Source organism: Phyllostomus discolor, chromosome 6 (assembly GCF_004126475.2).
Source record: "Phyllostomus discolor isolate MPI-MPIP mPhyDis1 chromosome 6, mPhyDis1.pri.v3, whole genome shotgun sequence".
NCBI classification, from domain to species: domain Eukaryota; kingdom Metazoa; phylum Chordata; class Mammalia; order Chiroptera; family Phyllostomidae; genus Phyllostomus; species Phyllostomus discolor.
Genome location: NC_040908.2, coordinates 144,495,120 through 144,521,723, shown reverse-complemented (window position 1 = coordinate 144,521,723; position 26,604 = coordinate 144,495,120). Strand labels below are relative to the sequence as shown.

At 37.3% G+C, this 26,604-nt stretch overlaps 1 protein-coding gene across 7 annotated transcripts in view; it reads left to right on the top strand.

Moving 5' to 3' along the window:
- Positions 1-26,604, top strand: part of DCDC1 (doublecortin domain containing 1) — a 360,320-nt gene that overhangs the window by 180,256 nt on the left and 153,460 nt on the right. For all 7 annotated transcript variants that reach the window (XM_036029173.1, XM_036029175.1, XM_036029174.1 and 4 more), the window contains 3 exons: positions 7,201-7,261; positions 18,118-18,252; positions 18,678-18,835. In XM_036029173.1, coding sequence (XP_035885066.1) covers positions 7,201-7,261; positions 18,118-18,252; positions 18,678-18,835 — 354 coding nt within the window. The remainder of the gene's footprint in view (positions 1-7,200; positions 7,262-18,117; positions 18,253-18,677; positions 18,836-26,604) is intronic.

Below are 26,604 nucleotides of genomic sequence, written 5' to 3'. Positions count from 1 at the left end.
CAAAAATGTTGATGAAGTAAAATCATAAAAAAGATTTAATCCAAAAGAAGACAAAGAAAGAAAGGGGAAAAACACCAAATAGGACAAATTAAAAATAAATAACAAGATGGTAGATTTCAACCAACTGTAGCAAGAATTACATTAAATGTAAGTGATCTAAACACCCCATTTGAAAGTGAGATGTCAGACCCTGGCCGGTGTGGGTAGTTGGTTGGAGCATCGTCCTGGAAACAGAAAGGTCATGGGGTTGACTCCAGGCCAGAGCACGTGCCTGGGCCGCAGGTTTGGTCCTGGTCAGGGCATGTATGCAATCGATTGATGTTTTCCTCTCACATTGATGTTTCTCTCCCTGCCTCTCTCTGTCCCTTGCCCTCTAATAAGCATGTCCTCAGGTAAGGATAAAGTCAGATGCCAGATTAGATAAAAAAGCAAGACCATCTATATGCTAATTTATAAAAACCCACTTTAAATATGAGGACACAAATAGGTTAAAAGTAAATGCATAGAATTCATTTATACAATGACAATACCAATACAAAAAATGCTTGAATGGCTAAATTATTATCAGACAAAAGTAGACTTTGGTTGTACCGTCAGGGATAAAGAAGATCATTTCATAATGATTAAGGGGTTAGCCCATGAGGAAGACATAAAAATCCTGTACCTTTGTTCACTTCATGAATGCATGAGGAGACAGCTGACAAAACTGTAAGAAGGAAAAAATCTACAGTTGTAGTCAGCAAAACAATGCTGTTTCAGTAGTCAATAGAACAAGTAATAATAAGTCTGTAAGAGTATAGAAGATTAGAATAACAGAGTTAACTAATTGATATTTATACCTTAATGTACCCAGCAACAGCAGAAGACATATTTGTTTCAAATACACAGCATATTAAATTAATACTATATTCTGATTATAAAACAAGTCTCAATATATTTAACAGAATTCATATAAAATATATTCTTTGATCATAATGGAGTTAAATTAGAAATCAGTAGCATAAAGCTTTCTGGAAAAATCCCACATATCTGGACATGGAGTAACACATTTGTAACCCATAGATCAAAGGACACATCAAAATAGAAATTAACAAGTATTTTGAGTGAGTGAAAGTGAATGTAAGATGCAGCTAAAGAAGTTTCTGTAAATTTATGTAAATGCCTATTTAAGAAAAGAAAAATGATATCAAATCAATGACCTCAGATTCCATTTTAAGGAACTAGAATAAGAAAAGCAAATCAAGCTCAAAATGAAGAGAGGGAAGGGAATAATAACAGCTAGAAGGGAAATCAATGAAATAGAAATCAGGAAAATTGAGAAACCCACTGAAACCAAAAGCTGCTGTTTTATTAGAAAGATTAAAAAATACTTAATAAACCTAGCCACATGGTCCTGGAAGCAAAGACAAAGGACACAAATTACTAGTATTGGAAAGGAGAAAGGTGGAATCACATAGTTACTAAAGGGATAATCACTGAATATTTTGAACAAGTATGTGCCAGTAAATTTGTCAGCATTGATGATAAGGACCAAGTCTTTAAAGGACACAAATTAGCAATGTCTATGAAATGTTGTAACCTGAGTAGTGCTATATCTCTTAAAGAAACTGACTTTTCATTTAAATCATTCCCACAAGCAAAAATCCTGGTGCAGATGTTTTTCTTGCTTCATAAAGAGTTCTACCAAACATTTTAGGAAAAAATAATAGCAATTCCACACAATCTAGTCCAAATAACAGAAGAGGAAATACCGCAAAACCCTTTCTATGAGGCCAGCACTACTTCTGATGACAAAATCCAAAGATGTTACAAGAAAATAAAATAATAGACCAATATCCTGAATGAACAGAAATGCAGACATTCTTAACAAAATTTTAGCTAATTCAATACAATTATTAAAAAAAAGATAATATATCACATGACCAGACAAGCAAAATCAGTTTAATATTTGAAAATTAATCAATGTAAGTCACCATATTGACAGGCTAAAAAGGAAAAAATTGTATGAATATCCAAATAGATATAGAAAAAGCATTCAGCAAAAGTCAACGTGTTGATCCCTAATGCAAGCTCTCAGAAAGCTGAGTAAAAGGGAACTCCATCCGTATGTCAAAGGGCATCTACAAAACACGAACAGCTAACGTATTTAATGGCGAAAGGCTGCACGCTGCCTCCCTGAGGCCACGTCTGCTCTGACCATTCCTGCTCAGAACTTCGTGGACACGTTTAGCCATGGTAGGAAGAAAAAGGAAAGAAAAGGCATTTAGATAGGAATTGAAGCAGTGAAACTGTCTGTATTTTCAAATGACATGATTTTCTGTACAGAAAATGCTATACAATCTAAAAAAAAGTTCCAGAACTAATAAATGAATTTAGGAAGTCTGAGAGCTTGAGATCTATACACCTGTATTAGGTACATTTCTATATTCTAGCAACACACAATTGGGCATTGAAATTTAGAAATACCATTTACAATAGCATCAAAAGTGTGACATATTAAGGATAAATCAGACAAAATATGGCACAAGCTTGTGCATTGAAAACTACAGAACATTGCAGAGTGACATTTAAGAAGACCTAAATAAATGCAGGTATATAGTGTGTTCTTGAATTGGAAGTCTCAATATTGTTGTGATGTCTGTTCTTGTCAAATTGATCTGTGGATTTAATACAATCTCAATTAAAACCCCAGTACACTTTCTGTATAGAAATCATCAAGCTGATTTTAAATTTTATGTAGAAAGTCAAAGAGCTAAAATAGTCAAAACAATTTTCCAAAAGAGCAAGGCTGGAAGGCCTATTTTACCTGACAAGACTTATTATAAGGTCACAGTGATTAAAATGGTGCGCTCTTGGCACCAAAGTAGACAGTAGATTAAAGAAACAGAACAGAGCATCCAGGAATAGACATACATATACACGGCCAATTGATTTTGACAAAAGTGCAAGGAAATTCAGTGGAGAAAGGATTTTTTTATTTTTACAGCAAATGGTGATGGAACAATTGGATTATTCACATGCAAAAAAATAAGCTTTGATTTATACCTCATACCATAGGGAGTGGTTAACTCAAAATAAATCATAGGCTGAAATGTAAAATCTAAAACTGTAAACATTTTAGATGAAAACATAGGAGAAAATGCATATGATTTTATGTTAAACAAAACTTTTTTTATCCACTAAAATATAAATTGATAAATTGGACTTCATTAAAATTAAGAAATTCTACTCTGAAAGACATTGCCAAGAAATGACAAGACAGGCTGCACACAAGGACAAAATATTTGCAAATAACATATATCTGCACAATTCACACACGACTCGAGAGAACATGGGCAGATAAATTATTTGGACAGACCCCTTAACAAGGGAGGCATACCTAGGAAAAGGTGTGCAACATCATTCATCTTTAGGGGAATGCAGTATAAACCCGCAACGAGTTACCACCACATTAGCAGTACAAGGTCTAATGTTTAAAAGACTGGCCATACCAAATGCTGGGGAGGATGTGCAGCAACTTGGAATGCTCATACTTGGTTGGTAGAAATATAAAATGGTTCAGTCGCTTTGGAAACAGTTGGTACTTTTCTAAAATTTTAAACATGTATCTACCTAAATACCTAGCCATTCACCTCCTGGAAATTTGCATAAGACAAATGAAAGCATATGTTCTTATGAAGACTTGAACACACATATTCAAAGCAGCTTTATTTATAAAGCCAAAAGTAAAAACTGAAAACAGCCCCCCCCAAATGTCCATCCACAGGTGAATAAGCAGTAAATACATTATGATATATCTATATTATAACATATTGCTGAATAATAAAAAGGCATAAACTCTTGATATGTACAACAATCATGGATGAATCTCAAAGTAATTACTCATATGTTTAGGGAAAGCCACAAACCCAAAAAGAGTATATATTTTTATTCCATTTATATGAAACTTTAGAAAATGCTAAGTAACCTAGAAAGGTGATTGGTACCTGCTTGGAGATGAAATGGTGGGGAGGGTAAAAGAGGGGCACTGCAAAGGGGCACAAGGAAACTTTGGGGTGATTGCTGGGGGGTGATGAATGTGGATATGTTCATCACCGTGACTGCTCTGATGCTTGAGCAGGTATATGCACGTTTTAAAACTTATCAAATTTTGCATTTTAAATATCTGCCTGTCGATATACAATATCTGATGATCGTATGTCAGTTATTTCTCAGTAGTTGTTTTTAAAAAGAACAAAAAACCAAACTAAAAAAATAAGAGAAAAGTCAAATGGATGGGTAAGGAGTGACTGAGCGGTCACCTGAGAGGGGATGGTGGGGGAAGACCACTCTCAGTGGGCGAGTTGACCGGTGGCGTAGTTCAGTAAAGGGGCAAGTGTTGGGAAAGGTTTTGCGTAGCACTCGATGAACATGCTCTCCATGCCCAGGGCTCTCCCTGGTCTAACTGGACACTGAAACTTGTGGTGATATGGTCTTAGCCCACTGACCTGTATGTCCTATTCTGGCCTGGATTGTCATAGCATTGGGTGGGACTGAAGCCTCACACATGCTGTCCTTGTAGAGAACAGAGCATAGGCAAGGAAAGAGATAATTTAGAAAACTGAAAATGTAGTTTTACTTGAAAAATCTCTATTTACAAGAAAGGATGTGGTTTACTTTAGAAAGGAAGGAAAGAGGGAGAGTGGGAGAAATGGGCAGGAGAAAGGGAGGATCTCTATGCAAATGAGGATCATTCACCTCTCTATGAAAGCCACTTGTCTTTTTCTGAGAAACAAAATCTGTAAAACAGAAGCAAAACAGCAGAAAGTCTGGAATACTAGAGGTTCTCATTAACTGTGAAGTTATATCTTGCTTAAAAAGCAATGAAGACCAAGACTTACCTCTGTTCCAGAGTTTCTGCAGTGCCCATGTGACTTGTTTTTTAACATGATCGTGTTTCATTATAAGTAATAATAAATGTGCTCATGTGACGGCAAGTTCTGGAGACAACTTTTATTTTCTCTTCTCCTCTAGTAGTACAATGTAATTTTAACAAATGCTATGAATCCAGACATAGCCTTTTATATGCTAAAAATAATAGAACTAGCACTTAAAGTAGCAACCTGACAACTCACAAAGAATACCGTAAACATATCATGCCTCATTAGTTCGGCTGTGTCTCATTTAATGCCACTCATCTCATTCAGTGTAGCAAGTGCGTGCATGTATTTGTCTTTTTAGTATTTTTTTGTGATATGTACCTGACCAGGAGTGGATGAAAGGCAGAACAACGTCCTTACCAAGTAATCAGAAAATCTTAACAATTCTAAAAATCCTCAACTTTAAAACCTTTTCTCCCAGATATTTTTTTGGTCATCTTATAGACAAACCAAAGAACAAAATTTCTCCTTTAGGCCATCATTAAATCTCAATTTTGTTTAATTTTTAAAGAGTGTAGATCTGGCCATTAGTGTTAGATACATAAACTAATTAAAGTAATACACGCACATCCATCCCCACACCGAGGTTAAATTAGACTAAATATTGTGAACACATAGATGTTGTTGGGCCTGCACGTTGTTATATCTTTTGAATTAGTTGTAAGCCTATGGATACAGGGAGATTTCTCACCAAAAAATACAGATTTCTGTTTTTTTTTCTTGAAAAAATCAGAAGAATGGGCTGCACTGGACTCTCATTCTCTCATGACACCAATCAGGCAAGGAAGGGTTTCCCCTGCAGACAGAACACATACGCTCCAGTTTGCTCTGTGCCCCACCATTCCCAGTGCCCACCCTCACGCCAGCTCTAGCCTGCCTTACTCATTTCCATTACCTGTCTAGTAACCTGCACTGTTTTTCTTATTTCAGTGTTAATCTTTCAGTATGTTTTTTTGTGTCTACTTTTTCCCCGCCACTTAGGTCTTGCTGGAAAGAGAGTGGTAATTGGCCAACATGAATTTAGACTAGGTGAAACACTTCTTTTAAGACGCCATTGAACACAACAAGCAAGTGTGTCTGCACCATAGTAGGTGCAGAGGTAGGAAGAGAGACAAACAGCACATCACCAGGTAGTCAGAGAGACCGAACATCATCTACTTGGTCAAGTTATCTTTTAAACAGTGTTATCTTTTTTACCCAAATTTGACATCTGAGAATTAACATCATCTGTTCTCTCTAATCTCCACCCCAGTCAATCACCAAACCAGTTCTTCTTTTATAATATTTTACGTATGTAGCTCTTTCTTCCTCACCTACGCTCATCATTCTATTTCAGTGTTTCCCAAAGTCTGGTCCATGGTCTACACACATCCAAATTCCCCAGAGTTCTTATCATCGCAATCACTTGCCATACTTATTACTGTGGATTTCTGGGGGTCCAGACCTCCTGAATCAAAATCTGAGCAAGCCCAAGAGTTCTTCACATTTTCTCATGTACACTGGGTGTGGGTGAAAGGGTAGTATACCCTGAACAGTTCTGGAAGGCTGCCTTTCCATGTATTGTGCTGAGATCATAGAGCCCCTGGCTTTGGAACAGAGCATTACCCGGCACTCTTAGTATCAACCATTGATGTTTCTGTCAAAACTCAGAGGCAGTAGGAAAAGTCTTGTTTAACATCCCATTGCACTTAATTTAATTCATTTGTCTTACTTTTGTAAGGTTTCTAAATATTAATGAATACCTGATTAGTTAATTTAGGCATGATTAACTTCATCACATTTTAGTTTTTCTTTCTTAGACTTAACTCGGAAAATTTGATGTCTCTTAATGAAATTTTCTGGTCATTTCAGAAACGGATACCTGAGGTTTCTAATTTTCCACGGTGTCTTTTTCCATCCCATTTTCTTAACCCTTGTACTCAATTAAACCCCTTTCTATCTCAGCGTGGATCTTTCCTGGGGATAGAAATTTGTATAATATTCTTAGCGATTCTACTTAGTCTCTACAATTTTTCATCACCGTTGTCATTGGTAACACACACATACACATCCCCCGCACACACAGACTTCACAGCACTTTGGGTACCTAAGGAATTAGTTTCCTTAGGGAAGGTTGTAGCTCCTGAGGTAGCAGCAATGATGGCAGAATAGTAGAATCCTTGGTAGGGTGTGGGCAGTCCTCCCGCTAGACAACGTGGAAAATGATGCTTTTATTTGAAACCTACGAAACGTTTCAGTGTGAAGAAAAGGTGTCAATCTCTAAATTACATTTTCATTACAGACATAAAGAAGATGATTCTCAGAAGTGGGTGTTTGGAACTGACAGCTGTATTTATTCTAAGGTAAGGACTTTATAAGCCACAGCTTTTATTCCTAAGTTTTTCTGTTCCCAGTTTTGTATAAAATGCACTGTCTATTGTTGAGAGCAAGATATGCTTTTTGTGCACAAATGATTTAACTCTGTTCTCAGACATTTAGAATTTAACTTAATTTAACCCAATACTTTCTTTTGAGATTTTGTTTGAATAAAATAGTAGTTTTCCAAAGCTAAAGCTAATTTTCCACAATTTATTGCTAGGAAACAACCCAGCATTTCAGGTCATTAGTTTTCTTTCTTCCTTTTACCTCAATATTTAATTTAATTTATTATTTTTCTTGAGATATAATTGACATGTACCATTGTATAAATTAAAGGTATACAATGTATTGATTTGTTAGACGTATATCTTGCAATAGGATTATCAGCATGGCATTAGCTAACACCTCTATCTTGTCACATAATTATTTCTTTTTGTGTATGAGTAAGACAAAGCCGTCTTAATAGCTTTGAAGTTTATAATATATTATTGTTGACTATACTAACTATGTTGTGCATCAGATTTCTAGACCTTATTTCTACCTACTAGTTGTAAGTTTGTACCCCAATTCCCCCACCCTCCTGGTCACCACCAGACTTCTCTGTTTCTAGGAATTTGGCTTCTTTAGATTCCACATATAAGTGCGATCATGCAGTACTGGTCTCTCTGTCTGGCTTGTCTCACTTTGCATAGTGCCCTTTAGGCCCATCCATGGTGTCAAAAATGGCAGGCCTTCTCTCTCATAACTCAATAATGTTCCAGTGTGTGTGTGCATGTATAAATATAAATAAAACACGTACTGCATCCCATTTACCCATTTGCCCATTGACGGACACTTAGACACTTAGGTGGTTTCCATATCTTGGCTATTGTGAGCAGTGAGTGCTACAATGAACATGGGACTACAGATACTGTTTCGATATCTGTGTCAGTTTTCTTATTCATTACAGTGAATGAGATTGTAGAACATTGGCAAGTGTTGGAAGCAAACTAGGTGCCCATCAGTAAATGAATGGATCAAAAAACTATGGTATATGTACACAAGGGAATTCTCTGCAGCAGAAAGGAAGAAGGAGCTCCTACCCTTAGCAACAGCATGGATGGAGCTGGAAAGCATTATGCTAAGCGAAACAAGCCAGGCAGTGAAAGACAAATACCATATGATCTCACCTTTAACAGGAACCTAAACAACAAAACAAACAAATAAATAAAATATAACCAAAGACACCAAAATAGAGGACAGACTGACAGTGACCAGAGGGGAGAGGGGAGGCAATTTCAGGGGAAAAGGGGAAGGGTTTACAGGAACAAGTATAAAGGACACATGGACAAAAACTAGGGGGGTAGAAATGGGAGGGAGGTGGAGAGGGCTGAGGAGGGGTGGGCTGCGATGGGAGTAAAAGACAGAAAACTGTATTTGAACAACAATTAAAATTAAAAAAATTAATTCTCAAAAAAAATAAAAGAAAATCAGCACTTTGGAGAACTAGCAATATCTATAAAAGTTGAGTATGTCTATGTAGCCGAGCAAACCCACTCCTAGTTTACTGCTAAACTGAAGTACTTACATTTACTAAAATGTTTACAGCAAGTACTGATTGAGGTAGCCTCAGTGGGGGCTAACACTTATGGTAATCAGCAGTGGAATGGACACATACATTGTGGTATATGTATTCCATGGAATATAGCAGAGTTGGACAACTTCTCTAAAGGACCAGATACTAAATATTTGGGGCTTTGTGAGCCACACTATCTCTGTCCCAATGTCCCAACCCAGCCTTTGTAGCATAATAACAGCCATAGACAATGTATAAATGAATGGTATGCCTGGGTTTCAGTGAAACTTTCTTTTCACAAATAGGTGGTTGGTCCAATTTGGCTCATGAGCCATAATTGTCTGACCCTGGAGGATAATAGCAATGGCAATGAACAAACTATAATTACCATAACAGTGAATCTCACCAATATAATGGTGAACATAAGCAACCAGATGTAGGACAACACACACTCTATGATTGCGGTAATTTAAACTTTAATGCTAGGCAAAGCAACAGACTATCGTGTTAAAAGTCAGGAGAGCAGCTGGAGCTGAAGGAAGTTAGTGACCCAGAGGGGGGCCGCAGGAGCGAGTCAGGTGTATTGTAGGGTCCTTTTTTTGACCGGGGAGTTTAAATAGGAATTCACTATGTGAAAAATGGAATTGTATGCTTATGGTTTATATACTCTTCTGTATGCATAGTATATTTATATAAAAGTTTGCTTTAAAAAAATGAGGAGATTGGCCTGGAGTTCTCAAGATTTCCTTCCTGTTCTATGGTTCCCAATCTAAATGGAATTCGGATCAACCATTAAGTATCAACCATTGGTACTTAAGAAAGGCAGATATTAGAGTAATCACATTAGATATCTGTTAGTGGTTGCCTCAGAATCCTATCACCACGTTATCTGAAATGTTAAGTTATGTAGATGAATGAAACTGGAGTACATGTCGTGTGAATTTTTCAGGGCTCCTGTAACAAGTACCACAAACTGGATGTCTCAAAACCACAGAAATTTATTCTCTCACACAGTCCTGGAGGCTGAAGTCTGAGATCAAGGTGTTAGCAGGGCACTACTCCATCCGAACTCTTTAGGAGAGGGTTCTTCTTGGTCTTTCCCATCCTTTGGTAGCCCGGACATTCCTTGACTTGTGGCAGCATAACTCCAGTCTTTGCTGCATCATCACATGGCCGCCTCTCTCCGCTTCTGAGTCTTCGTGTGGCATTCTCTGTGTGCATGTCTGTCCAAATTTCCTTCCACTCATAAACGTATTAGTTATATTGGATCAGGGCCCACCTAAGGACCTAATTTTAATTTGATTACATTTACAGAGACTTTATTTCCAAGTAATTTCACCTTCACAGGTACCAGAGTTGGGGAGGGTACGTGATTCAACCTATAATACATAGCATGCCAGTTATCAATATAGTTGCCCTCAGTTTCAGATGTGCTATTTATTGCCTGGCACCTGCCTTAGACAGCTTCACAACAGGGTATTGCTGGTGCGGCACCTTCTTGTGAAGGGTTTTATTGAGCGTATTTCTCCAGAGTAGCTCCTTAGTGGAGTGTTACCAATTAGGCCCCTCCCTGCAGACGGCTGCCCTTGGTGCTCCGAAGGCAGATTGACTATGAATCCTGCTAGTGCACTGCCTGAGGGACTTCTCTGACATCCTGTGAGCCACAGCTGCGCCCTCTTCCTGTGGTCGGGACCTCAGTCTTGGGACAGGCCTTCCCCTTGGCCATTCTCTCAGGCCTACAAGTACTGGCTGCACCCTCTATCTGCTGTCCACACGTTCTCTAGTGTTCTCTTTGACTCTTACTAGTCGATACCTGCCACTCGAATTCTCTGTTACTAACTGTTTGTATTAAATTTGTCCTGTTCAAATTACTATGTGGTTTCTATCTCCTTTTTAGACCCTGACAGGTGTGGTAGAATTATTGGGCTAGCCAAAATGTTCGTTTGGTATTTGTCTGTAAGATGGCTCTAGTGGTGATTAGTTGTCTTTAACGTCATTCAAAACCATTTTGTTAGATTGCATTGTGACAGTTGTCATATCAGCGTGTATTTAAAAAAACTTATCAAAATTGTTAAATTTTTGTGCAGTCATTTTAATATTGGGGATGGAAGAAAATATGCAGCATTTTCAGCATAGTATGCTTTATTATTTTAAGAAAGGTTAAAGATGCAATTGAAACACACACACACAAAAACAAAAAGATTTGTGCAGTTTGTGGAGAAGGTGCCGTGACTGATCAAGTGTGTCAAAAGTGGTTTGAGAAGTGAAGTTTCCTGCTGGAGATTTCTGCTGGATGATGCTCCACGTTTGGGCAGACCAGTTGAAGTCGATAGCGATCAAATCAAGACATTAACTGAGAACAATCACTGTTATACCATGTGGGAGATAACCAACATACTCAAAATACCCAAATCAATAAAGTTATTGGTAAAAATGAAAAGTGTCTTTTATTTTTGCAGAAAAATCCACACGGACTTTTTGGCCAGTCTAGCACATAGTTCAATTGTTATTCCGTGACAACCTGCAACATTGGAGAAATGTGGAGAGTTTGATACAGTTTAAAAATTTAGATTAACATAATAGCATTTCTCTGAGTAATTATTTGTTGGCACACTAACTAAAATTCCAACCCTCTTCATTAATTCAACAAGCACTATGTACTTTTAGCTCTGTCCTAAACCAAGGAATTTGACATAGCCATCAACTGTCAAAGCGTTTTTAAAATTTCATTTTTCTAAATTTATTCTGAGATTCGCCCCAGCTTTCCCTTTATCTTATTTCTGACTTCACTGCCTTCCTGAACCAGAGTGAGGCTCTGGGTTGGTAGAAAGAGAATCACAGACAGACCAAAGCTTTTATTTCTTGGTAAAAATAAAAAGTAGAATTTCGAGCCCGTACCAAAGCATCCCTCACGCTCTTTAGCCTGTGCCTGTAAGACTTCATTCTGAGATGCACCTGAACAGAGCTGACTCCTATTACCCAAGAACATAATTCTGACCTGCGTAAGTATCATCCTTCCCACCAACAGACGCAGAAGGGCAGGACCAGGGTTTTAGTATATTTTCTTCCCTTTCTCTCTCAAAATTAAGGTACCTAAACATCCACTTCTACTCTGCTGGCTTTTTTACCTTTCCTTATCTTATAATTTCTAACTTTTGAATTATTCCTAAGAGTGGTATTGATAGCTAGCAAATAATGCATATTTTTGTGTTTCAAACATATTATTTTAAAGAGGATTTTGATTCTAAAAATTTTAATGTTACATTCCCAAACACAGTGGCTGATTTTTTTATTACAGTTATTCTAGATTCACAGAGCAAAATTATTTTTTAATTAGGCATTCATTCTTATAGAGGTTTCAAAATTTTAATTAGATCTAAATTTAGTCATATCCAAAACTATATCCATTTAGTTAAGGCTAAAATGGAGGATAATTTGATAATTATTTGCAGCTGGATCATAAATGGAGCTCATTCCACTCAACTTTAAAAAGATAGAATTACTGCTTCAGGATATTAATGACTAATCTCGGCTCTACCACTTATTAGCTGTGTGGCCTTAGGCAGGTCATCTAACCTTTCTGGGCTTGTTCACATTCTTTGTCTGCAAAGTAGAGATATTCATACCAGCATTTTGAGTACTTGGCACAGATTCTGTCCTATCAATAGATTCTGGCATATTGATTCTAGCTAATTCATAATTTGTAGCTATTAATGATGATAATAATGAACAAATTTAAATACAGTATTGCATTTCGTTATTGTTTTTACTTGGATAAGATTTTTTTGTTTGTATTTAATGTTAATCATCCCTCTATTAATTTGCAAAAAGATAGATTACATCCTTTATACATACCAACAGTTCCAGCTAAATTAAATATTTAAATTTAAACATTGAACCCATAAAATATGTAGGAAATAAAGCATGGGTTAAAGCATCTAACCCACAGTAGTGGTGAGTAGATATCTTTATGAGTTTGCAAACAAAGATAGAATCCATACAGAGAAAAACTAATGGCTTTGAGTATATAAAAAATTTTTAAACTTCTAAATCTAAAATAGCCTAACAAAAATAAGTAGGGAGCTATGGCAAATAGGGGAGAGCTTTGAAATATAAATGTCAGAGAATGGAATAATACTTAACATATAATAAGACTCATATAATAATAGAAAAGGATAAACACTTCAATAGAAAAACAGGCAAAGGACATAAAAAGGAAATATACAACAGAAGGAAAATTAAAAGTCCTGGCTGGTGTGGCTCAGTGGGTTGAGCGCTGGCCTGCAAACAAACAGAAAAATTAAAATAGCCAAGCCAAAATTAAAAAGTTCAGCCTAGGTAAGAGACAGCCTATTCAATAAATGATGTTGGGAAAATTGGACAGATGCATGCAAAAAGATGAAGCTAGACTACTTTCTTCCACCATATCGAAGAATAAACTCAAAATGGATTAAAGACTTTTAAATGTAAGGTTTGAAATCATAAAACTCTTAGAAGAAAGCATTGGCAGTAAAATCTTTGCTGTTTCTCTTAGCTTATATTTTTGGACATATCTTTGCTGGCAAGGGAAACAAAAGAAAAAATAAACAAATGGGACTACATTAAACTAAAAAGATTTTGCACAACAAAGGAAACCACCAACAAAACAGAAAGACATCCCACTGAATGAGGAGATAATTGCCAGTGGCGTATCTGACAAGGGGTTAATAGCCAAAATTTATAAAGAACTCATACAACTCAACACTGAATAAAAAATTTAAAAGTGGGCAGAGAATCTCAATATATAATTCTTCAAAAAGGAAGATGGACAATAGACAGATGAAAAGATAGTCAATGTCACAAATCATCAGAGAAATACAAATTAAAACCACAGTGAGACATCACCTCACGCCTGTCAAAATGGCTGGCATCAACAAACAAGGGTGGGAGAAAAAAGGGGACCCTCGTGCACTGTTGGTGGGAATGCAGGTTGGTGCAGCCACTGTGGAAAACAGTATGGAGATTCCTCAAAGCATTAAAAATGGAACAGCCTTATGACTCAGTGTTTCCATGTCTGGGTATATATCCAAAGAAACCTGAAACACTAATTCCAAAAAATATATGCATCCCTATGTTCATTGTGGCATTATTTACAATAGCAAGGATATGGAAGCAACCCAAGTGCCCATCAATAGCTGAGTGGATAAAAAAGTGGTGTTACATATATACAATAGAATATAACTTGGCTGTAAAAAAGAATGAAATCTTACTTACCATTATGACAGTGTGGATGAACCACGAGTGTATTATGCTAAGTGAAATAAGTCAGAGAAAAAAATACCATATGATTTTACTTTTATGTGGAATCTATAACACAAAATAAGCAAACAAACAAAACAGAAACAGACTCTTAGATACAAAGAACGGACTGAAAGTTGCCAGATGGGAGGAGGTTTGAAGGGCAGGTGAGAAAGGCAAAGGGATTAAGAAGTATAAATTAGTAGTCATGAAATAGTCGTGGAGATGTAAGGTACAGCGGAGGGGATATAGTCAGTAATATTGCAATAGCTGTGCATGGTGCTAGGTGTGTGCTGGAGAGATTGCGGGGGGGGGGGGGGGTGTCACTTTGTCAAGTGTGTGATGGTCTAACCACTCTGCTGTGCACCTGATACTAATACAAAATAACATTGAATGTAAACTGTCGTGGAAAAAGCTTAATAGTTCTGCCTCAGTAGAATCTAAACAAATATAAAACAATGAGATAGCATTTTCTCCTTATTAATTATGGGAGATATAAAATGAGCAATATCCAATGTTAATGAAGATTGTGAGAAAACATGCTTATTTCCTTTTCTCTACTTGCACTTTATTCATTGCTGTGTTACAAATTACCCCCAAGCACAGTAACTTACAACAACAAATATTTGTTATCTCACAGTTTCCTCGGCCTGGGAATCTGGGAGTGGAGGGCTGGGCAGCTCTAGCTGGAGCCTCTCACGGGGCTGCAGCCAGGGTGTCGGTGGGGGACACCACCTTCTGAGGCCTGGCGGAGCGGGGAGATCTGCTGCTCCTGCACCCACTTCCATTGGCTTTGTCCGCGTGATTCTCCCGTCTGAAGTGCACCGTTTAGTGTTTTTTCAGCACATTCACAGGGTTACACTTTCATCACATCATCTAATTTTAGAACATTTTTGTTCTCCCTAAAAGATACCTTGCACTGCACACCTATTTCCTCCATTCTTTCTACCCCCACTGCAGCCCTATTTGTCTCTGTGGATTTACCCATGCTGGACATTTCATACACATGGAATCATATAACATGGGGTCTTTTATAACTGATTTCTTCCACTTAACATAATGTTGCCCAAGCTCATTCACATTGTAGCATGCATGAATAATTTATTTTTATTGCCAAATAATATTCCACTGCATAGAAATATCACATTTTCTTTATCTGTTTATCAGTAAATAGACATTTTGTTTGCTTCCACTAGTTTAGCTATTGTGATAATGCCACTATGAATATTGATATAGAAGAAGTTTGTCTGTGGATGGATGTTTTCATTTCTCATTGGTATGTAACTCGGAGTGGAATTCCTGGGTCATATGATAACTCCATGTTTAACACTTTAAGGACTGGCCACACTGTTTTTCAATGCAATTACACCATTTTATATTTTTACCATCAACATATGAGGGCTCCAGTTTCTTTACAACCTTATCAACTCTTGTTATTCTTTGTCTTTTGATTGTAGTTATCCTAGTAAGCGAAATGGCATCCCACTGAGATTTTGATTTGTAATACTTTGCTAATGGCTAATGATGTTGAACATCTTTTCAAGTGTTTATTGACCATTTGTATGCCTCCTTTGGAGAAATATTTTCTAAGATCCTTTGCTTATTTTTAAATTGAGTTATTCGTCTTTTTTATACTGAGTTGTAAGAGTTCTTTATATAGCTGAGATACCTACCTATCCCTTAATCAGACATATGATTTGCAAATATCTTCTCCTATTCTCTAGGCTGTCTTTTTATTTTCCTGGTGGCATTGTTTGTGGCACAAAACTTTTAAGTTTTGATGTAGTGTGATTTATCTTTTTTTCCCCATTTCTACTTCTGGTGGAGTTCCTTACATTTTTTTTAAAAAAGGCTTCATCCTGGCTGGCGTAACTCAGTGGATTGAGTATGGGCTGCGAACCAAAGTGCCACAGGTTCAATTCCCAGCCAGGGTACATGCCTGGGTTGCAGGCCATAACCCCCAGCAACTGCAGATTGATGTCTCTCTCTCTATCTCTATCTCCCCCCGTTCCCTCTCTAAAAATAAATAAATAAATAAAATCTTAAAAAAAAGATTGCTTTAAAAAAAAACTTCATTTTTTAGAGCAGTTTTAAGTTTACAGCAAAACTGAGTGGAAAGTACGGAGTTCCCATATACACCACATTCCCACACACACACAATGTACCTCACTATCAATCTCCCTCACTAGAGTGGTTCATTTGTTACAAATGATGAACCCATATTGACACGTCATTCCCCAAAGTACACAAAACCCATACTTTACAGTAGTGTTTACTCTTGATGCTATACCTTCTATGGATTTTGATAAGTGTATAATGACATGTATCCATCATTATAGTATCATACAGAGTAGTTTCACTGCCCTAAAAATCCTCTGTGCTCCACCCATTCGTCCTTCCTGGCCCCTGGCAACCACTGATCTTTTCTACCGTGTCCACAGTTTTGCCTTTTTCCAAAATGTCATGTAACTGGCATCATACAACACAGAGCCTTTTCAGGTTGGCTTTTTTCACATACTAACATTCATTGAAGGTTTTGTAGTCCCTTACAATTTTAACATGCACATTTAATTATACCTTTTCTAACAAAGCTTAGTTACTCAATATCTCTGTTTTCCCAGACAATATAAGGACCTTAGTGCCCTTTAATTCGTCACTGGATACCTCCTCCTATTTTTTTTGTTAGAACTTTAGTTCCACGCCTCAGTAAAGAAGTTTGTTTCATACTCGAGGCTGCATATCTAGACTTAGGTCCTAGTAAACAAGGGGATGACACTGAGCAAGTTGCTTAGCCTCCCTGGGTCTGGTTTTTAATTTTTGTCTTTAAAATGGACACAATAATAATAATACTTATTTCAAAAGGCTGTTGCAAAGATTAAAACGTACATATATTGTCATGTGGGAAATTACTCTGATGCACTGGTAGGTCTCCAAATATGCTCCTAGATAGGCTACCTTAGAGCTCATGGAACAAAAGGGTGCATAAACCAAATTTAAAAACTCAAATCAAATGTATTAAATAGGTTTAAAACACAAAGAAAAATGTGCGGAGAGAAAGGTGGGCTAGGTTAACATCCTGAAGGTGCAAGTGGACTGAAGGACTTGATACCCAGTCTCTGCAGTGCTCACATGTTGTCCGTCCACCATGCACCTCCCGTCCCTGCCAATGAGGTGGTCACGAGGACCAGAGCTGAAATCAGAGCAGGGAGGCCTAACAGACAAAAGTGCCTGAAGCCGTGACACATGCTTGCTCTGTGAGAGGGCTGCTTGGCAGATGCACTTGGTTAGTAATACACTGTGCTCCCCACTTAGCCTGATGGACAGCTATGGATTTCATCCACAGAGGATCCAAAGTGAGAGTCAGCAATGGGTGGCCACTTAAAGACCTCATGTTTTCTGTATGTACCGTCCATGTGCTTCATGTATGTCTAGTGTCACATAAATACTTGTTGCTTTGTTCTTTAGTAAATTATAACTATTAAGTGTCTATTTATCCTTCCGCCCCTTTCTATGTTCATATACATACCATCTACTTACTTTCTCTCTGACACTCCTCAGGTTACTAATTTACTTATCTGTGCTTAATGTAGCTAATGATTTCATTCATCCTATTGGTTGTTTTCTTGTCTTCTGGAACAGAATTGAATATTCCCAAACAATACAGAAACTACATATGACATATGTGCCGTGTCTTTACACTATTACCCGTTATGTAGAAATGAGTTAATAAATACTAACTATTATTAACATGTAATGTGGCTTTAATAGTTTTATCTAAGAGTAAAGATTAGCAATCAAGTTAAACTTGATCAAATCAAACAGCTAATTAGAAGTCATAATGTTAAAGTTACTTGGCTTGATGTTGGTCTGAAATTGATAATGAAGTACAAAGTTTAGTAGCCACTCCTTTTTACTATTAATCTAATTTATCCTCCCATCATTCTAGCTGTATAGATTTTTCACTTTTGCTTATAAGGCTAGCATTACATTTTCCCCCCTTTCCTACAGGCTTATCCTCAGTTTGCTCTGACCTACCTGGAGGAGCTAACGGCACAAATGGATGTGACCCAGACAGAGCATCACATTCACCATGGTGCCTGGACCGCAGCTCATCAGGAACACGGCAGCAGCTTAGCAGAAGAGGTCAGTGCAGTGAGCCAGAGGCAAGGCAGAAATAGACCTCTGACAATGGATTCCCCAAAGAGAAAGCAATTCAAGCTGTTTTCAGGAGGCAAGCAAGAATCCACATCTTAGTCTTGCTGATGGTTTAAAATCATACACATAGTGTAACCATAGAGGTGCACATTAACATTTGTAGAAACATCTGTGTATTTACATAAACATTTTATTAAGTGGATGGTGACACACTGGCTTTTCTTATAGCTGCCTTCTTTTGTTCTGGCCACATACAAATCATGTATCTGCAGGATGAAGAAGACTGACGAAGAATTACCATTTGTCATTCCACAAATGGTGCAATGTTACAATTTTGGCATATGTAGTTTAGATGTTTCCACTTGATAGCTAAATAACATATAGCTATGTTATTTCTACATTTTATTTATTAGGTTCTGCAAAAAAGTGCCAGCGTCCCTGGTCTGATGCATCTGCCAGAGCCTTCAGACACCGATCTAATGCCGGAAGGTTCTCTTGGGGAGACAGGGCGGCTGACAGTGGCACTGGTGAGGCGGCTGGAAGAGAAACATCCCAAGGCAGCTGCTCAGAGGTAGGGCGCTGATGGCATGAGTGGAGCTTTATTGCTCAATGACATTCCATGTGTTCCTTCAGTTTCATGTGAGATTGATTTCTTGACGGTTATTGAAATATCTCAAAAACCCCTTGGCTTTCAAGCACAGTAGTTTTCAGGTCACATTTGATCAAGCGAGGTGACATTTATGTGTATTTCATTAAAGATCAATGTGCGGTAGTGTTTAGAAGCATACTTAGGGAGGGTTGCTTTCCTGGGAACGCGCTAAAATACTCTGAAATAACATAATAGGGCAAGACAGGCCTAAGCATATAAACAATTGTGAAGATACTGAGAGGTTGTAAGAAGGCCATACTCATAAAATCCTTTTAATGTTACATACAGAGAATATTATAGTTCGACCTTAGGACGAGTGCACAATAGATGGTCTTCAGTAGTGATCATTTAACTAATTGACATGATTTCTGTTACTGGATAAAATTAACATCATTGATTTTGCTCACCAATTGAAAATTATCCTTAGTTGGAAAATGGGAACTGTTTCTTTGATCCTCTTAATTTGATTAGAAAACTAAAGTTTATTATAATTCTGTTGGGGTTTGATGTTATAAATTGCAAAGTGACTTTATGAACTGCAACCTTAATATATAATTGTTTGGAACTGACTATATTGAAGTACTCTTAAAGGAGTCATTCAATTCTTACCATACTCATTAAAGTTTAAGAGAATTCCTAAGTTTAAATATTTTAACTGTAGCTGAAAATGTCAATTACATGAAAAAACAAAAAAATGACAACTTTTATTTAAAAAATTAATTTCATCTGGGTTCATTGAGATATAGTTGTATTTCAATTACAAATTATATTATATTCTGAATGTGCTTATTCCTGCCTCAGAATTTGATGGGAAAGGAACATTTTTTTTCCTGATAACAAAAGCGACTCTTCAATGCATTGTCTCTTTAATTTGTTATTTAAACCTCAAATCCTTTGATTTTGTTGTTTTTAGTAGGACAGGATATAGGTAAACAAAGTAACAAATCCAGTTCCTTACCATATCATGGTATGAGGGTTCCTGGAATGGTGTGAAAACTTAACTTCCAGGTCTTCTTGCCCAGCTACCTTCTTTTTGTGGGTCTCAGCTCTCTGACACTCCACCACAGCACCACCAGGCTACTGCTAAAGGGCCAGGATGCTCCATCCAGGGCACTGGAGAGATGCCTCTTGGGAGCAGTGCTTGAAGTCTTCATGTAAAACAGGAACTCAGGAGATACTGGGGCGCTGGGGAGCTCCAACACTGTTCTGAGGCCACAGTTGACCTGTCTTCCCAGACTCATTCGGAAGCCACTACTTTTTGACAGCATGCTGGGGCTTGTCATTATCCTGCCTTCAACTCCAGGAGGCACAGGTTTCTTCTGCTTTCAGATTTCTGAAGTCTCTATGATGTTTTTGTGTGTGTGTTGTGCTGGCCCTGATGTGCCAGCATGTGGGACCCCAGTGACAACCCACATACTTTTCTGTGACTCCTTCCTTCCCCAGCCTGGAAATATTTTCTGTGAGGGTTGAGGGCATTGAGTAGTTCAGGGATTTGTCTCCTGTGTTCTCTTGTGTCTCCCTGTGGCAATATAGTCTAATGCTGGAACATTCCTAGAAATTCTTATACTATTAGAAAATGTGAGCCCACCCCAACCCCAAACAAAGCAGGTAATGTCAGCGAACATTCCACAATACCTGTTTGAGTTGTTAGAGTTAAATGTGATGTCTTTAAGTTCCCTGAAAAGCAGTAAGCACTCTGTAACAATTGTGAAAATGTTCTGAAAACAGGTAGATGTACAAAAGAGCCTTTCATGGGGCTTGTATTTAGATTTGTGATTTTTAGTCAATGCCAATCGACCAGTGAACATATTTGGTATTTCGTAGGAAACTTCCCAGGGCCCAAGGCATTCCCCAGGGTTCGGGTCTCAGGCTGCAGCAGCCCTTCTGGCCTTAAAGCCTCAGGGATGTATCTGCATCCTCTTCCCCGCCCCCACAATTTACCACAATAGGTATAATTTCAGTATCTCTCCCTCTTTTTCTGTTCCCGAACAAAGTTATTTTGAGTACAGAGTAAGTACTTAAAGCAATTACTTTCTTCCCACTTTGGAAGGAACGGTTGAGCAAAATTAGAACCTGGGACTGACTTTGGCATATTGATTATTCTGAACCTTAGGTTGACTTGTTAGGTTTGCGTGCTTTCCAAATACAAGGAGGTGAGTGCATTATAGTATTGCAGCCTCAAGGGAGGGCGTTACATCTTCTTGCTTTGATCAGTGACAGTTTTACAACATATAAGAATGAAATCACTGCCAAAAATAAAGGAGTAATGTGAAATTATCAGGGTTGTGGAAATTTGAAAAATAAATAGAATTTTAGAACTTCAGGGAAAATATTAATCAAATAATGTAAATAAAGAATGTATAGTTGAAGAGAATTTAAAAAGTGGAGATATAAATGTATGTACTTCCTAAGAAATAGCCAAGGGATGAGAGAACCACAAGAGCTCAGTTTGGGGAGACTGAGAGATCAGTAGTTAGGGGCAGGTAATATGTGGAAATGAAGGATAACGTTCAATTCTTAATTACCATATACTGACTTGGCTTGAGGGCTGTTGAGGCCTAGAGGCACTGAGTTAGCTGGCTAAGGCCTTCCAGCCAGGAACTTAAGGCAGGCCTCTCTGAGCCCATAGTCCTGTTCTCGGCCTCCATGTTGCTCTCCCGGACCATGTCTGTCCCTGCCCTAGTGGTTATCTGGATCTTCGGGTTTTCAAATGGGGCCTATTAGTTTTGACTGGATATCTCGGAAAGGGACCTTTAAGTAAGGCAGAAGAGTTTAGAAAGGGAACAGCTTAGAAAGGGAACAGTTTAGAAAGATATGTCAGTACACTCAGCTTTCAGCAAAGACAATAAGAAGTAGAAGACACTGAGGGAGACTGGGAACGCTTGGTTTCTTGTTGAAGCCAATCGTTTAGATTTACTGATTTATGGAGGCTTGCACTTGGAGGATTTAGAGATCATCTTTACCTTTCCTGAAATTCTTTTTTTAAAAGTTGAATTTATTTGAGTGGCATTGGTTCACAAAACCATACAGGTCTCAAGTGTGCAACTCAACAAAACACCATCTGCACACTGCATCGTGCGCCCACCACTTTAAGCAAAGTCTCTTTCCATGTTGAATTATCCCTCCTCTGCTCATCTCTACCTCCCTCACCCCCTTTCCCTCTGCCTCTACCATACTGCTTTCTGTATCTATGTGTTATATAACTTGTCATGGTTAACCAAGGCATTCCACACCTTGAATGTGATTCAAGTCAACTTTTATGCAAAGTTGCTAAAAATACTAAAGTTTGCAAAAGGTAACTAGTAGCTGTCATTTGTTGAATACTTACATCATGTACCAATTGCTATGCTAAATAGTTACTTATAACAACATGATAGATTAATTTACTTATTGTTATAATAATATAATGGTAGAAGTACTCTTATAATCCATGAAGGTGCTGCAACTGAGGTTCAGATGTGCCTATTTATACAGCTGGTTAATGGGGAAGAGGGGATTTGAACCTATATCCATTTAGAGCTATAGCCTGTACTCTTTCTTTAGGAGAGATTATAATTATTCAATTTTATTTTATTTTTCTCTCATGTCCATGAGTTTTTCTCTCTTTTTGTCCACCCTCACCCAACCCCCCAATATCCCCCACAACCAGTAGCTGTCAGCTGCTTTGTGTCTATGAGTCTGTCTCTGTTTTGCTTATTCATTTTATTTATTAGATTCCACATGTGAGTGAAATCATATGGCACTTGTCTTTCTCTGACTGGCTTATTTCACTTAACATAATGCTCTCTGTACTGTAAGTCCATCCATACTCTTGCACAGGGTAAGATTTCCTTCTTTTTTTACAGCCAAGTAGTATCCCATTGTGTCAATGCACCATATCTTTCTTATCCCATCATCTACTGATGGGCACTTGGGCTGCTCTGAAATGTTGGTATAGCCCATACTCTTAACCTCTGTTTTATTCCTTATTCCTAGCAGTTTTTATTCTATTGATTTCATAACAGAATGTCAATATATTGAGTAGCCATATTGTCATTACTCAAATTTTATGTGTACTACATCATAAAAGATTTGATTAGACTATTGCCATTTCGATTTGTGCATTATTGTGAATTATATTCTAAAAAAACGACGACAATCATCACAAACCAGGCTCTCTTATCTAGTCAGAACCATTTCATTTAATTTACACTGCCAACACTTGGCGAAAGCAATCTGTTGATTCATTTTTCTTTGTAATGTGGAAAAACTCTCTTTCCTATTGAAGAAAAAGGAAAGTTTCATATTGGGTAAGGTCCTTCATGTAAGAGTCTTATTAGTTCATCATGGATTATATAGTTTTGTTTGCTTTCGCCTCGCTTCGAATGTTTTTGCTTCCCCTAACAGTAAGATATAGAAATGTGATTCTCTTCTTGTTTGGATAAAGTTGTGCGTATATGTAACTCTAAGTTTGGTCCAAAATAAAGGAAAGGTCATATGCTGGCATCTTTAAGTGTCTGGAATGTGTTTGTTTACATTAGTTTATCCAGTGGAGCCCTTTACCCTTATTTAAATTGATAGGGGGTGGGGAAGGACTGGGACAGCCAACAAAGCACACTGACCCAGCTTGTCACCCAGTGACCTGTGAGAAGGAAATAATGAACTGTGAGTAGCTGTCATCGTAACTGTTTCTGACAGTCTGCCTTCGGGCACATCTGTGTTAGTTGCATTGGAAAGGCCTTTGTTCTTTTCCCACTAGTGACTCTGCTGAGCGCTCAGGGGTTTGCTAGCTCCTGCTCTCCCAACCGGCCTCCTTCCCGGGGAAGCGGGCAGCTGCCACCCACCGCACCGACGTTTCTCTTCATGACCCGACTTGGCATGCGCTTCACTCTTTCAAAGGAGTGCATATATTTAAGGGATCTTTGATTTATTTTCCATTTAGAATGCAATTTAATGTCTCATGAGTCTTGATACTAATAAAAAAGCAAGTTATAAAATGTATTTACTCTTCTCCTAATTTTGTGTAGATAAAGGTAAAGATAAATAGATAGCTAACCAGATGGGCAGGTGACTTGAAGGAGATATTTCAAAACATTGACAGTTGTTACTGAGCTTTAAATTTTATGTATTGTTTATTTTCCAGATTTTAATAATTGAATGTTGTATTTGCAATGGAATAAAAATCAACATATGTTATCAAAGCATTTTTAATGTAGGTGCTTGAGACATGCTTTATTAGTAGAACTATTTGCCGAATTAGGTAAGAATATGCTATATTTTGGTTGACACTCTCCACTGCTATTTTAAAAATAAATCTCTATTTAATAATTTAAACTTCAAAACATTGCAAAAAACATTGCAATGTTTACATTTTAAAGTTAACCCATAAAATTACTATAATCATTAGGAGATGTAATTGATAAGAAGCAGGTGTTTCCATCCCCTGTTCCCTAAAGCATCACTACCGTTTCAATCATAACAAACGCAGAATATTCTGAACAGTGTATTTTATTTATAAACTATAATTCCTAAGTTAGTTTTAAAGCCTTATTTACATTTTTACAATTGCTATACAATTAGTCTCTTTCCTGTAATTAAGGAGGGCTGCAGTCGGTGTGGAACAAACACTGAGCATTTGGTCCTCACTGTATCTTATTTACCCTCCCAGGAATACACAAGCCCAGACTGCACAGCATTGGTCAGTTTTCATAAGGCCTTCCTCCCCTAAGAGAATAGAAGAAATGAAGCTTGAAAAAAAAGTGACATGCTTTTTTCCTGCATTCAAGGGTTCTCTCTCTCAGTAACAGGTTTGAGATATGCTAGCTAACAGATCTACTTGGTCTTCTGCTTTTGAGGAAAGGCAAATTAATGGCAAGGAGAAATTCTTTAAGTAGACACATGATGGTCATGCCTCTAAAATTATAAATTATAAAAAAACCTACATAATAAATCTACTAACAATCGAAAGAGCCATATCTAACTTGGAGAATTCAGTAGCATATGATTTATTGCTCTATTAAATCACTTTTGTAGCTTTGCATATAGTTGATGGTAATTGGTAGCAACCTTATTTGATTGGAACATTCTTCTCATTTTGGTCACAAATATCAACACAATTTTTGCAGAGATGGTAACTGCATGGGTTAGTTTTAATTAACAGTCAGACTCTGTGTTTATAAGGAAAATTAACTTTAAATTACACTCAAATTCTTATTTCAAACTCTTACCAATAAAATTAAATGTTAATATAATTGCTTCTGATATTCATTAAATTCAATTATACTTTCTAAGAATGAAATCATATGTTAGATTACATTACTGTTTTTAGCTATTGAAATGCTCAGCTTGAAGCATACTGTATTCCACAGAGTTTGGTATTGTATTTAAAAACATTAAATTTTGTGTTCCAGAGATGCAGGAATATATTTATTACTCCCCTTTTAAATTAGAAAAGTCAAATAACCTGGCTTTTGTTGATTGGCTGATATTATTGCCTGTTTGTGTGTTGGCATATTTTAAAATTAATTCCCATTTGTTCACTGTGAATAAAGTTAAAGAAACAAATAATCTAATTGGACCTGCTTCTTTGAAACAAAGTCAAAATGAAGTGTCCCAAAGGATTAGGTTAATATCCATAGATATGCATTAATTCAGAAATTATAAAAGGCTTTCAAATAAGCATTTTGTGATTAATCTTTGTTGTACTTACTGCCATGAGGTACCCGAACCTTCGGTACCGCTGCTTAATTTCCATTTTTTAAAATGTGTTATTTATCTTTTTGTTTTACTCAATATTGTCTATAAAGCTATTCGAGGTATGAATGGGAAACTCTACTTCTACATCCTCAACCTGTAGCTTCTAAGCTAGAATATCCATCTATCTGGCATTATAATAGTGAATGTAGGAGCCAATGAGGTTCTACATTTGAATACAGTGGGTGGACAAGCAGAAGGCTGGTGGTGGAGGTACTATGAGGTTACAGCATATGGAACTGGGTGAAGCAGAGTTCAAGCAGTCAGAGTGACCTGTCGGTTAGCTTCCTAACTTACCTACCTTTTCAGCCGTTGTCCCCCCAACAACCTGTTCTCCACTTAGAGGCCAGAATGTTCCTTTCATGTTCATAAGTCAGATCATGAGAGTCCTCAGCCCCAAATCCTCTAGTGGCTTTTTACCTTTTTTAGAGTGAAACCATGGTCTCTATTTTTTCATTTTATTTCTTTTTAAATTAAATTTATTGGATGATGTTCGTTAATAAGATTATATAGTTTGCAAGTGTACAGATCTATGATACATGATCTACTTATGGTGCTGTGTGCCAACCACCCAAAGTCAAATCATCTTCTATTATCATATATTTGAGCCATTTTATCCTTTAAAAACTCCCCCACCTCCCTTCCCTCTGGTAACCAGATATGTTGTCTGTATCTATGAGTTGTGTTTGTTTGTTTTTCTTATTTGATCATTTGTTGCTTTCAGTTTTATATTCCACATATAAGTGAAGTCATATAGTTCTTACCTTTTTCTGTCTGACTTATTTCATTTAGCATGATATTCTCAAGGTTCATCTGTGTTGCTGTATATGGCAGTATATCCATCGCATTGGGTAAAATGTCCATATTACCCAAAGCAATATACAGATTGAATGCAATCCCCATCAAAATTCCAATGATATATTTCATTGATATAAATCATCAGATTTGTATGGAACCAA